The sequence below is a fragment of the Aspergillus japonicus genome (genome assembly GCF_003184785.1).
Source record: "Aspergillus japonicus CBS 114.51 unplaced genomic scaffold BO86scaffold_65, whole genome shotgun sequence".
NCBI classification, from domain to species: domain Eukaryota; kingdom Fungi; phylum Ascomycota; class Eurotiomycetes; order Eurotiales; family Aspergillaceae; genus Aspergillus; species Aspergillus japonicus.
In genome coordinates this window covers 106691-120292 of record NW_020291702.1, presented here as the reverse complement: position 1 = coordinate 120292, position 13602 = coordinate 106691, and the positions used below count along the sequence as shown (strand labels likewise).

At 43.2% G+C, this 13602-nt stretch overlaps 4 protein-coding genes across 4 annotated transcripts, besides 7 other annotated features; 3 read left to right on the top strand and 1 right to left on the bottom strand.

Moving 5' to 3' along the window:
- Positions 1-532: 532 nt before the first annotated feature.
- On the bottom strand, positions 533-1812 carry BO86DRAFT_458845 (uncharacterized protein; the record flags this gene model as incomplete). The annotated part of the gene is made up of 5 exons (XM_025677320.1): positions 533-548; positions 692-696; positions 760-814; positions 958-1008; positions 1344-1812. Coding segments are annotated over 5 exons (596 nt in total), but the record flags the coding sequence as incomplete, so codon positions are not given.
- Positions 1813-3322: 1510 nt separating this feature from the next.
- BO86DRAFT_299089 (uncharacterized protein) lies at positions 3323-3577 on the top strand (the record flags this gene model as incomplete). Its single annotated transcript, XM_025667433.1, has 1 exon — positions 3323-3577. A coding segment is annotated over one exon (255 nt), but the record flags the coding sequence as incomplete, so codon positions are not given.
- Positions 3578-3604: 27 nt separating this feature from the next.
- On the top strand, positions 3605-3919 carry BO86DRAFT_271987 (uncharacterized protein; the record flags this gene model as incomplete). The annotated part of the gene is made up of 1 exon (XM_025667227.1): positions 3605-3919. A coding segment is annotated over one exon (315 nt), but the record flags the coding sequence as incomplete, so codon positions are not given.
- Positions 3920-6103: 2184 nt separating this feature from the next.
- Positions 6104-6138: a sequence feature (Protein overlapping with rRNA (BO86DRAFT_458844, RAH77943.1) was converted to a misc_feature.).
- Positions 6139-6218: 80 nt separating this feature from the next.
- Positions 6219-6275: a sequence feature (Protein overlapping with rRNA (BO86DRAFT_458844, RAH77943.1) was converted to a misc_feature.).
- Positions 6276-6417: 142 nt separating this feature from the next.
- Positions 6418-6534: a sequence feature (Protein overlapping with rRNA (BO86DRAFT_458844, RAH77943.1) was converted to a misc_feature.).
- A 33-nt stretch (positions 6535-6567) lies between these two features.
- Positions 6568-7407: a sequence feature (Protein overlapping with rRNA (BO86DRAFT_458844, RAH77943.1) was converted to a misc_feature.).
- Positions 7408-7463: 56 nt separating this feature from the next.
- Positions 7464-7518: a sequence feature (Protein overlapping with rRNA (BO86DRAFT_458844, RAH77943.1) was converted to a misc_feature.).
- A 38-nt stretch (positions 7519-7556) lies between these two features.
- Positions 7557-7968: a sequence feature (Protein overlapping with rRNA (BO86DRAFT_458844, RAH77943.1) was converted to a misc_feature.).
- A 63-nt stretch (positions 7969-8031) lies between these two features.
- Positions 8032-8207: a sequence feature (Protein overlapping with rRNA (BO86DRAFT_458844, RAH77943.1) was converted to a misc_feature.).
- Positions 8208-8614: 407 nt separating this feature from the next.
- Positions 8615-10470, top strand: BO86DRAFT_439644 (MFS transporter; the record flags this gene model as incomplete). The annotated part of the gene is made up of 3 exons (XM_025676167.1): positions 8615-9900; positions 9979-10165; positions 10223-10470. The coding sequence occupies exons 1-3, from the start codon at positions 8653-8655 to the stop codon at positions 10468-10470; spliced, it is 1683 nt and encodes a 560-aa protein (XP_025523836.1). The 5' UTR covers positions 8615-8652.
- Positions 10471-13602: the final 3132 nt, after the last annotated feature.

The window sequence follows — 13602 nt, the reverse complement described above, 5'->3', positions numbered from 1 at the left end:
ATCGTGAGCTCGCGGCGGATGAGGAGAAGACCAATGTTCGAGATGACAGGGAAGAAAAGCTCGAAGACTTCCATGACACATATTTATAAGTCCAAAATGCCTTCTTGTTGTTTACCTGCTCCATAATTCTCGTCGGTGTTTTTCAGGTCTGATGGCTCTTCTAGGGATGCTGACGCATCTCGGCTTCCGAACTAACCCCCTATTTTTGATTATTAAGCCTGCGATTGCAACATTTCACTCATTGAGTGAACTGATTCACTCGCAAGATACAAGGCTAAAGGCAAGAGTGCTATACAATGATCCTGTAAGCAAAGCGGCTTTTGTCAGCGGAAGTTCCGTCGGAACCACAGCCCTATTTTCCACGGACAAGAGGTCGATTGTGCCACAGAACCACGAATTTACTCGCTGACTTATACTTACATGCCCTCTCCTTGTTACATCTTTGTCTTTAGGGAAAATCCTCCCGAACTGGATTCCAATAGAAATCCAACCACTTTTTTATTCTGCTTTTGGTCTACCTGGCCACTGCCTTTTACTTGCTAAGAAGCCTAAAATATAGGGTAAGTATATAGTCATATATTCCGAGGTAATGTTTGAATAATCTTAGATCATTCTATAAGTAAATACTAAAGGAAGTGACTCTCACTCTCAGAACTTATCTAAGCTTGAATATATCCTTTATATAACTGACCTGAACTATTTGTAATGCCAGACCTCTTCTATGTATTATACCTATTCTATTATTGTACTGTACTATACCTGCCGGCGACCACCTTCCGCTCCTAGTTCAACACCGATTTGTTGGGGTTGTGATCTATATATCTATATTATCATTTTATCAGTCTCCATTTTTCTGAAGCTCTATGTAGGAATTAGTCCAACTGAAAGATTGATAGTACTTCAATCTTATATAATCTACATGATGCTCATTTCGCTTAGAGCTGGACAGGCACGTACGCAGTTCCAACAGAATCCAGCCCGCGGCGCTGCTGACTCCACACCGTAATTCTATCATCCAAATTGTCTCAACGAGATCTGTATACAGCGAGCATATACCCTCCTGCCATGCCGAGAATACCGTGCCGGTTGGCCGCAGATGATGCACCCAAAAGTGGATAACAAGATGCTAAAAGATAAGGTTACAACCACAAGTAGCGCTCGTTGCTCGGCCATAGTGAGCATGGCTCCCTGGGGAATAGACGGGACTACCTGTTGGATTTTGGGACAAAGCTGCCAGAATGAGTACTTCAAGACATCCCGGTTCACCGAGGATAATAGCTGTGGACTGGCAAAGGAAGGAGATAATGCCATATCAAGGGCGAAGGCCGCGGGGCTTGTCGTACACGACAGGCCTAGTGTAATCATCGACTAGAGGTAGCGGATCATTGCCGTGCCCCCGATGCATTGTAGCCAGAATCCAAGCCAGGTTCTTGTCTTCCGTAGGGTTTCTAGTAATCTTGACACGTCTAGACAGCCGAATGACGTAGACAGGGATTGAAGTGGTTACTTCATGAGCAGTCTCATAATCATAATCGACATTGTTGACGTCTACAACGAAGTAAGAATGACGGCTGACTATTCTCAATGCTAAGAAGCGAGTCCTTGCATTCGGACGACAAAATTTCACAGACTGTTGGACCTTTGTGACGAAGGGCTTTATTGACGTTAGATAGTCCTCGGAATCGAGGATCGCCGTAGGTGTATCACCAACTAGTCGAAATCGTGTCGGGGTCGTGGTTTGGAAGAACTGGTCCATGGTATGCTGAATTTGGCTTGCAATTAAGCTGCGGGTTTCTTCTTGGTTCATCATGGATTGACAGTCTGATCAAGTTGGAAGGGTAGATGCGGAACCTTGAAGACGGATTCGGGATTTGACTCGGATCGACGACTTGGCCTTGGTACATCGGTGAGTTTCACAGACGAGCCACGTGATATCAGGCATTCTTTTCGTTCTCCTCTCGCCCCTTGATAAATCGCTCGACTTGGGAAGTTCGATATCGTCCATCCACTGAGCTAGTTGGTATTTCCTATTGTAATTATGATTAGGGAAGGAGATATTCTTGCGTACCTACTGGCCTAGTGGGACTTGTTGGTGGCGTAGCAGCCTAACCTAGGCCTATTCAAAGTCAGGGTTAGGCTTAGGCCGCCACGCTGGGGAAGGAGACAGATCACCAAAAGGACTAAGCCAAATCTGTGAAACAGACCATAGGCCTCTTTCTGCGCAGGTCAATAAACAATCTCAACCGCCAGAGGCCCAAAGTTATGATAGATGCTGCTAATTGGGATAGTAGTAATCAAGCTGCCGCCTACTGTTTGGCTGACAGCCCTACGCTGTCAGGCGCTGCGCCAGCATCCCCCGGCAGGTTGTCTTGCCGGAAGATGGACAGCCTTGTGTTCAAGGACTGGAAAGATCAATTCACCTCGAGCCTAGCTGGAGAGAGTTGCGCGGTACCAAGTCGAGTTACTGTGCAATGGACTTCTGATTATGATTGGTTGTACTGTACGTCGAAGGCTCACGTCAAACCACAAAAGGATAAATAACCATAACATAGATTGCTGTGATTTGGCGAGTGTATCCATGCCTAGTGTTGGTTAGTGCTTACTATACTGTGGTCGACATACACTTGTGTACTGTACATATTAATTATCTGGTAGTGCTTACAGTAGTGCTTGCAATAGTCGCAGGAATTGATGTACAGTATGTAGTAGTCTCACAAGTAAATACTTGCACTCAGCCCTTGGAGGAGACTTTGCCAGATATTGACGTTTATACTGGATCAAGGAAAAGGACCCTAAAACCACCACCTGGCAGGATTATGGACCAGGATCCATTGCACTAGCATTAAAATTGATTCAGGCACTTCCACAGTCTCCTAGGTAGCTTATACAGTGCTATGTACCAGGCTGGTATCAGCTTCTAAGTGGGGCTCACTTTAGGTAAAGTGACTGGAAGTCTATGGACTTAGTGATGTGGAAAGCTTCCAATATCACAGTAACTAAATTGATTCTACAGACTAGTGCTGCCTGTCTGTATGTACAGTATGTATAGGCCACACCACCGCTCCTGTCCCACACTGTTTTCTCTCCGTCACTATTTCGAGCGAAGCTCTTCGCGCGCACATTTCTATCATTACATAAATCCATCTATTGCTCAACACTTTACTGCTGCATCTCATCTCCATTGAGTGTCTGCGCTTGCACCATGGCACGCCGATCTTACACCGGGCTGCTGATCACCCTTGGGATAATTCCACTGGCAGTCTGGCTCCGCACCGGCCGCCTACAATCTCCCTTCACTTTTTCCCCTTCCCCTTCCCCTTCATCATCCTCGTCATGCCGCTGCTTCCCGGGAGACGCCTGCTGGCCTTCGCCTGAAGAGTGGTCCGCTTTGAACGACTCCATCTCTGGCAACCTCCTTACCATCGACCCGATCGGCAGCGTGTGCCACACCAACACCGCCTCCTACGACAACGAGAAGTGCGCGACCCTCCAGAAACAATGGTCCAAGCCGTCGACTCACTATGATACTCCCTCATCTCCAATGGCCGCCTGGTGGACCAACTCATCCTGCTCCCCCTTCTCCGGACCAGACAGCCCCTGCACCATCGGACCTCTTGCCCGCTACGCCGCCAACGTCACTTCGATTGCCGACGTCCAACATGTCCTGCGGTTTGTGCAAGCGAAGAACATCCGCCTGGTGATCCGCAACACGGGCCACGACTACATGGGGAAATCCACGGGCGCCGGCGCGCTGGCCCTGTGCACGCACCACCTTAAATCCATTGAGACAGTCTTAAACTACACCTCCCGCAGCTACACCGGTCCCGCCAAGCGCATTGGGGCGGGGGTGCAGGGTTTCGAAGCACAGAATGCGGCCCACGAAGCCGGGTACGTGGTCGTGACGGGTCACTGTCCGGACGCCTGTCTGGGGGTTTGCCTGGTTTGTATTGTAGTGTGCTGCCATGAGGAATCGTCCGACTCAGCCTTTGCAAGGGCACAGATGGTTTAGCAAGATCCCAAAGCCAAGCTGTCCCCCTGATCACGTGCGTCACTCAGTCACGCTGCATTGCGATAATGGGTTGGTTAAACTCTGTCTATGACCCCTGACAAGTACTAGGATGAAATGAGCAGAGTTGTTCCACGTGGAACAGACTATCCCAAAAGCCCGGATTAGGGGTGAACTTTGTCCATGGTGAAGCAATCCTGACACTGCCTTCTGAATGCATGCCATGTCACATCTTCGACGCTCGGTCAGATATGGCCGCCAGTGGGAAAGCGTACTGTACCGCACTCTGATGGCACTCTATGAAAACGCCACAAAGCTAAGCTCTATCAAGGAAGCATATTTCAATCTGGGACGAGCCTTCCACTAGGAACATAGAAGGGCACTGGGAACGTACAGATCTATGCTTAGGAAAGAAGATTGTGACAATCTGGCGCCAAACAACAAAACCGGAACCCACAAGTCGGCCGATCCCTCCGTCTACGGCTCAACCAGAAGATTGTAGACATCAACAATTGAACCTACCTTCCGATGTGATCGAAGCCATTACTCGATACGGTGCTTCTTACCACCTACGTTATGGCCTATTCTATCAGCAAAAGAACAGTCATTCTCTTGGCTAGCTCTCGAGGAATGCCTAAATCTCCCCTTCTCGTATCTCGCCCGGAAGAGGATCGAGTATCTCTCCAACTTAATTCGGATGCCATTAGATCGTGAGTGGCAGAAGGAGCCTGGGATATACTCAACATGAAACAGGAAAGACATCTCATTGGCCTTGACGAAGAGGGCAATACTACCTCGGTAGTGAATCTCAGAGATAGGGGAACATAGGCTGGGTACGCAAGCCATGGACAAACATGTTACTGTACACGTTCCTAATCCAAAAATGCAACTCGAGGGACTTCCGTTGAGTATTCTATGTAAACCGTCATCGAGGAATGTAGATCTAGGAGCTCTTCCTTCACAGCAAAAAAAGCCAATACGCCAGTGCTAGGTGCTGGATACACCCATTCCAAAGCTGGAATAATATGTCTATACTTTACCTTACATTTAGCCTCCTGTGGATTGTCTTATGCCGTGTATGGCAAGTACTCCATCTAATTATACAGAAGAGGAATCCTCATGACCTGGAGTGTGCCACACACCATCCACACCAGCGATAAGTATGTCAGGTAACTGCTGGTAGCAGTAACTGGGACATCGTCACTTAGCGCAAAGAGATCACGACCCCGTCGATTCTTCCGAGAGCGATCTGCTTCTGCAGAACAACCGCTCGTCTCGACCAGCGGCTGATCGGCTCCACGTCAGACAAATGTCTGACTTGGTCCTCCGTCGGGCGCGGATTGCCTTCTTGCCTGCTCACGGCCCGAATCACGGTCCCTCGGTTGGCTGACGAATCACTTGGCCAGCATGTTATCCTATGGATTGGCTAACCCAGGAGCCCGCCCCAGCCGTTCTCGAATTAATCAATCGCTGAAGCCCTGCATCCTGCTGTATTGGAGGTGCGCAAGACGGAAAGGCCCAGCGTCTGGGCGTCCGTTGTGCACGATGGGCCGTAGGGACTGGGGAATGCCGTCGATCCTGGTGGGGGAATATCCGCTTGGAGAATGCTCGGTTTACACTGGCTTATCCACTGCTTGTGCATTCCTTTAGTGTAACTCTTACATCTAACTTTATCCTTTCCCCCTCACTCCATCTAAGGGTTAACTCGGTCTTTAGATACCAATCGGAGGTGATCTATCAGACACACGCAAATCAAGCTTCATACGCTGTGGAAAACTGGAGAATTCAGAGTATACTCATACTGACTGTTCCGGGTTTCCAGTATTGGTTAGCATTGTCTAGATGGGCTGAATTCGCGAGCCGTCGACATGCACATTTTCCAGTACATTATACATATAATACGGAGGACTAATCCCAAACTTGTTAGATCATCTACTTTATAGAGATGGCAAAGACATCTTAGAACACTATTCACGTGAACTAATAGGCTCCATAAGGGAAAGAGAGGAAGACTAAGTACATGATGAATCCTTGGGGGGCAATACTCGAGTTCCTCCCGGTGTAGTGTTGTTTTGTGACTAGGCGTACACCATTCTATTAGCTCTTCATATGGGGTTTTGGGGGCACTAAACCTAACAAGAAAAAAAAAGGAGGGAGAGCAAAAACATACAACAGAAGGGATTCGCTGGTGGTCACCCACCCAACTACTAACCTCCCGGCGTGTGGCTTAAGTACGGCTGAGCGGACGGGAAGCCCTGTTTTCCACACCCTGTGGTCGTATGTGCTAGTCACGAGACTTATGCAAAACTTCAATATCTGATATCATAGTGTTGAAAAGGCATAAATTGACCTTAACTACACTGGAGCTGCATTGTTGATGATCTCCTTCAACCTTCTAGCAGCATACTCACCAAAAGCACTTTTGTGCGACAAAGAGTCAAATATCTGAACGGCAGCGGCAACATCCGCCATGTGATCATGGCCTGGTTCACAACGACACCGAGACCCGTATACGACCAAAACATTCGCTGCCGAGTATAGAGGTAACAACATTGACCTACATACAGTCAGATGAAATGGACTAAGAGGAATGGAATCCAGACGCCCGTACCACGAAGCCACCAAATGGCCCTTGGTACCCAAATCTGTGCATAATTTGAGTATATTATGAGCGGACTCGGAGCATCTTGAAAACGAAACTTTCTTCGCTCTCGTCGATGGTGTCTGGTGGATAAGTGTGCGGTTGATCAGGATGCGGTAGTAGAACAGTATCAGCAGCAGACTTCGTCGCTGGATAGAGCCAATACAATCGGAGGCGTCTGACGTATCTGTACCCACGTATGTGTTCTCGAGGCCCCCTGACTCAGTACACGAGCTCAGTTCTGCCTTCAGATTAACGAGCTTCTCATCAGCCACGATGACCGCATTTTCGACAGTTTCCCAGTCCATTGAGGCGCAGATGGCTGTTTGGAACCTATACAGCACCAGAGCCACTTTGCACATGTTGGCTTGGTAGTTGGTGGAGTCCCAATCGGACTGTGTTTCAGAGATGAAAGGCATCTCGACCAGGAAATCGTTTTCACGAATGCAAGGTTGGCCTAATGGAATGTTTAGCCAGTCCAGAATGACCAGAGACCACCATAGAGACCGCTGAGATTCAAGATCCGGGAGAATCCCTGTATGATGGGTGTAGTCATTATTGATCCCGAGGCTTTCGCCAATCCGGACTGCACATCCCAGCAGATTGTAGTATAGATTCAGGTCACCAAAGTTTGAGAACACGGTTCCGAGAATTGAGATTGTCTGGATGTTTCGGACATCCAATAGACGGAGAAAGTCCGCTTGGTGGAGGAAATACAAAGCAGCGTCGTACCAATTTTCTCGTAAGAAAGCAACCCTCTCTGTCATGGAAAAAAAGGTAAGGCGGGTTCATCCAGAGCAGAGAAGATCTACAAACCTTTAGAGATACCACATTCCCCAAGAGATATCTCATCTGCATATGCGATCCCTATCTGTCAGGGAATCATTAGCACAAAACTCCATGCAGAACCAGGTCAGGATTGCGAACAGTAAGATGGCTGAAATACAGAGCTAACCACGACGCGTCCGAGGTAGTTGGCGATTCTCTGCATAATTGGTTTGGTTTATCTCGAAGCCCTTGTTGCTCGAGAGTGGCGGGAGAGACGGCCGAGTGAAGCCAGGCCCACTTTGCAGCCTGGGAGAAGAGAATACGACAAGATTCATCGGATGGGTAGATGACCTCCGACGCACTTGCAATACCCGCAGGCCGATAATGGGTTCGGAGGCAAAGATAGAGCTCCTGCTCTTCCTGGTCTATCAAAGCCAATGATGAAATGGGACGAGCGATCTTAGATGACCCCTGCAGTGCAAGCGATCGGAGACGGGCATTTTCGTCTAATAATTCTGAGTAGCTGGGCTGAGTAGTTGGCGTTTGATCAGATCTTAATTGAGTCGTCAGCGTGCAACTAACTTAACTTCCAAGTCTACGTCGGAAGGAAACTTACGTCACTACCTGCCCTTTCACCTCTACTGTTTCAACAAAGCATTCATTAGCCTGTCCTCGCGATCGGCAGGGCCGGCAAGGAATCGATTTGTCGCATTTGGTCTTGCGTCGGGAGCAGAAAAAACAGCTTTTCGGAGCTCTTTGTGTCCTGCGGACCCTCTCGGGACGTGTCGCCATGGCCGCAGATATTTAGGTATAAACTAAGTTTGTTACTACTCCGTAGTTAATAGGTAATTCATGGCTCACCCGAGACTGACCCGTTGGACGGTTTGAAGATGGTCATGCACGATAACTACTAGGTAGTTAACTACCTTATGTACCAACGAGGTGGCATTTTTGATTACGTAACCGGGTTGGAACTCGCCCGAGTCTCGCCCGACGGAACCATTGCCTTCCAGGAAGTGGGACAACTACATGGTACATAGTAGTATCTTGAAGAAGACTTCAAGTGGCCCATGTTAGGGCTTGGGCGGCTTGTCCGAATCTCACCCGCATCTACAACGAAGTCCAGTGGCGTCCATGGAAGAATTCTGGAGGTCTCAAATCTACTTAAAGTGCATTCATTCCGCAAGCCTTTCGGTGATTATTCTTCCGCGCGCGATTCCCTTGGCTTAGGTGTGGGATGGATCTGCTTCGCGATAGCTCGCTGGGACAGCTTGTCCGTTTTGCTACTGGCAAGCGGTGCTTCTTGTATCCCGAAGAGCGAGCGGGCTTCGCGCATCCGTGTACCGAGGAGAAAGTCTCCGTATCCAGTGGTCTGGTACATGTACCTAGATCCCAAAGTGAGCATCAAAGGCTGGTGCCAGGTCCTGGAAGCAAGTACGAACGGCCACACTCGCAAGCGCTTACACCTCAAGGTGGCCCTGTCAATGAAGGGCGGCGGTCGGATGGAAAGGACATATTTCTTGTGGATTGGTACGATGAGAAGGATGTCGACAATCCTCAGAACTGGAGTTCCTTCAAAAAGTCCATCGTGACAGCCGTGCTATGGCTGTATACGTTTACGGTGTATTGCGCCTCTGCCATTTACACACCAAGCGTGGACGGCGTGATGGAGGAGTACAATCTTGACCATACACTCTCCACCCTGGGCCTCTCGCTCTATATACTTGGGTACGGCATTGGTCCTCTCATCTTTTCGCCAATATCTGAAATCCCCCGAATTGGAAGGAACGCGCCCTACATGATTACTTTATTTCTCTATGTCCTGATGGCTGTGCCGACTGCTCTCACCCGGAGCTTTCCTGCTTTCCTTGTCTTGCGATTTCTAACAGGCTTTTTGGGTTCCCCATGTCTCGCCACGGGGGGCGCGACACTCCAGGATATGTACTCGTGGTCGAAAATGCCTTATGGTTACACGGCGTGGGTAGGCGCTACATTCTGCGCGCCTGCATTAGGTCCTATCATCTCTGGCTTTGCAGTTGATGCCCGCGGCGATTGGCGCTTGCCCTTATGGGAGATCTTATGGATGGCTCTCCTTACATTTGTGGTTATGTTTGTCGCCTTCCCAGAGACATCTGCCTCCACAATTCTGTTACGTCGGGCCCAACGAGTCCGCAAGGTGTTTAAAGACCAGCGATATGTCTCTCAGTCCGAAATCGATGAAGCTAGTCTATCCCCACGCCATATTGTCGCGCACGCTTTGATCCGGCCCCTACAAATCACGATATTGGATCCCGCCGTGTTTTTCACCAATCTCTATAGCTCCTATAGCTACGGTGTCTACTACAGCTTCTTCGAGGCTTTTCCGCTTGTCTATACAGATATGTATGGATTCGATCTCGGCCTGACGGGTACCGCCTTTTTATCGATCGTTGTTGCGTGTTTAGCCGGGACTTTAATTTATTTGATTTACGTCTACTGGCATTGGGTAACTCCCCATTCTCATTTTCTGATCTCAGCTGAAGGTACATCGATCCCAAGCGACAAGGACTAACGCCGGACGAAGGAACCTCGAGTCAAGAAGAACGGACTTAGTCCCCCAGAGCAGTGTCTCATCCCGGCAATATTCGCCTCGTTTCTACAACCAATAGGGCTATTCCTATTTGCCTGGTCAAGCCGACAAAGTATCCACTGGGTTGTTTCCATGGCTGGCGTCGCACTGTTCAGCACAGGTGGCTTTATCCTCTTCCAAGGTAGGTACACTATCGCAATATGCCCGTCATTCGGCGCGTCCTACTAAGACCGAACAGGGATTTTCACGTATCTTCCGCTGTCTTATCCCCGGTATGCGGCAAGCCTTTTCGCGGCCAATGACTTCTTCCGATCGGCTTGGGCTGCTGGCGCGGTAATCTATGCTCGGCCGCTCTTCGACCGGCTTGGGATTGCTGGAGGTGTTTCACTCTTGGGTGGTCTTTCTTGTGGAGGGGTGCTAGGGGTGTCCGCACTTTATGTGTATGGGGCCAGATTGAGATCGAGGTCAAAGTTTGCGGAGACTTAAGGTTGTCTTTCTGCTTACCAGCGGCACGTTGAACGTATGTGGGAACTTTCGAGGCTATTCCTAGTACCTACACACATCTATGGCGCCCTTGAAGCGTTATTACTGATCTATGTGGCACTTTATAAAGTAGGATAGATCCAATTCGTGTGTAAAGGGTAAGAAGTAAGAGAGACGAGCTTGCCGTCTGGTAGCCCTTGCAGCCCACAATAAGGTGGCTAAAAAACCAGACTTCATGCTTGGAGAGCAATGCATTTCGATTGAACTAGCAACAAATTCGAAACATCAAAATGAACAATACTGGATGTTATCGAAACTTATAGTACATCAATCCGCGATTAATTCGAAATTATATTATCACGTTCATATTTGCAAGGTACACTAACTAATAGTCATGCGGACAGAATACCCACCCGAGAAGTGTTCTTCTCATAGAACCAGAATGCATGTTATGCTACTGAAACAATACTAAGCAGTAGCTAAGTCAATCTCACAGCTAAATAAAATGAAGATTATACGTGCCGAGTCTTGTGTGGTGTTGCATTGGTTGTGTTTACTTAGCAAGGCTACAGTTGAGTATTGGCCGAGCTTATCAAAGCCAACAAAACTTTAACCCCCCGTCTACGGCGGACTATTGCGGCCATCGGGTAAATAGATTTCATCTGCTAAGTCACTTTACCGCAGGCCTTACCGCTTCCCAGATAACAACTATATAAAGCTTTATTCTTCTTATATATATATATTTTTTCTTATTCTATTAATATACCTCTATATATTGATCTTAAGTCTTTTAAGGCTGAGATTATTTTTTTTATTAATAGGGTAAATCTACTACAGCTATTGCCTCTGTTCTTTAAAAAAAACACTCCATTTAGATTGCAGAATATATAATTAAAAGTTAACTAAGTTCTTAGAGTATTTAAAAACAAGACTATACAGCTACAACTAATTTAACTCTATAAAAAAAATCTAAAAACTGTTTTTTTAACAGGCTTTTTCTAAATCTAAGCTACTTTAAACTTTTTAAACTAACAGTTATACTATTTTAGAATAGACTTTGTAATATATTTATATAATACTAGAATTTATATACTAAATAGATAATTTATCAGAGCAGCAACTCCAGACAGATAAAGCTACTAAAGTACTTTTTAAAAAATATAATAAAAAAACTATTTAAAAATATAGCCGGTAGTTTTTTTATTTTTATATATACAGCCAGAATCTAGTTATACTATAGTTTATATTTATATATATTTTTAAGAGCTATAGTTAATTATTTAGAGTTTAGTAACTAGTTATTTAATATCTACTATATAATTATTTTTACTGCTATAAAATAAAGAAAATATAATCTCTAGTAATAATAAGACTTATATATTATTTCTAGCCCTAATTTTCTATAGTTAATTAATAGTTATATAAAGCTGCAGCTGTATAGTATTAAAATCTATACTATAATTAATATTTACTTTTATTATATTATTTAAATATATACTGGTATTACAGTATATACAGCAGTTAATATTTTTTACTAATATTTTAATACTATATAACTATATAAAAGTATATACAGTAAAATTTAATTAGACTATAGAATAGAAACTATTATATTTAATAAAGCTTATTATAAACTTTATTAAATATATAAGTTTTAGATTATACCAGAAGAGTATTATATTTATAAAACTAGTACTATAAATTAAAAAATTAAATTTTAGTAAATATAGTTAAGTAAAGTACTTATTATTTAGTAGAAAATTTATATACTAGTTTTATATTTAAATATTATAGCTAATTAGTATTAGAACTACTTTATAACTTTTTAAAAGACTGGTTTTTTTTCTATATTTTCTAAATCAGATTAGATAGCTTTATATACTGTTTATATACTTTGCCTTTAAAGTTAGATTTTTTTTTATACTTAAATTTAGAATAAGTATTTTATACAGAAGCAGCTAAAGTAACCTTAGGTAGTTAATAGCAAACTATTTATAAACTATAATTATTTATAAAATATAAAGTATAGCTTTACTGTATATAAAAAAATACTCTAGTAAAAATTATAGTATATATAAAACTGGAATATTAATAAATATTTATCTACAAAAACTTTATAATAGTATTATATATAATTTTAAAGAATTAGATTTAACTCTAAAAAGCTACTACTAGTTTTTTTTTATAAAAAAAAAGCCCCTTTTTATACAGTCTATTTTTAGCTATATAAACAGATCTTAGTATATACTTAATTATATACTATTTTTAATTTAAAGCTGTCTGTACAACCTGTTGGTACTTTTAATTAGTAAAATAAATAAAAGTAAAAATAATTAACTAGGGGCCCCTGTTTAGTATAATATTATTTATTTACTATACTATACTATAATTTTAAAGTTTATAATATTAGTCTACTTATTCTACTTATATAATAAAGTAATATTAAAATTAAAATATTTTTTTAATTTTTTTAAATAAAATTCTGCTCAGCTACCGGCAGAGCTTATTTAAATATTTTTATATAATACTCTATTTACCAGGCCTAAAATCTGTTTTTAAAAAGTATTAATTTAATTAATTTAACAGCTGATTTTTTTAAAAAAATATTATTAATAAGTATTTTAAGCTTTTTTAATTTCTTCCAGTTCTTTACTTATATAAAAGGTAAGGGTATTTATTAATCTGCTTTTATATAATATAAAAACCAGTAAAGATCTTTTTAAACAATTATTAATTTTTATTTTTAATTTTATAAAGATCTAGAGACTGGTAATATATCTTTAACTAAGCTATAATATCTAGATTTATTATTATATCTAAATAAAGCTTTATATAATACTAATAATTTTATTTTTTAAAACAAATCTAAATTTATATTTCCAACTATATAATACTTTTTATAATAGACTTAATATTTAAAGATCTTTTTCCCTGCCTATACTAGGGGTAATAATATATATAATAAAAAGATAATAAGTTTTAACTAGTAATAAGTCTACTTAGAAAAAAGCCTGTTTTCTTAAGTCTAAAGATTAATACTATATAAAAAACAGGTAATTTTTTAAAAACTTAGTTTTATATATTAATAAGTTAAGTCTATTAGATTTTTTTTATTATTAAGTGCTGTACGCATAT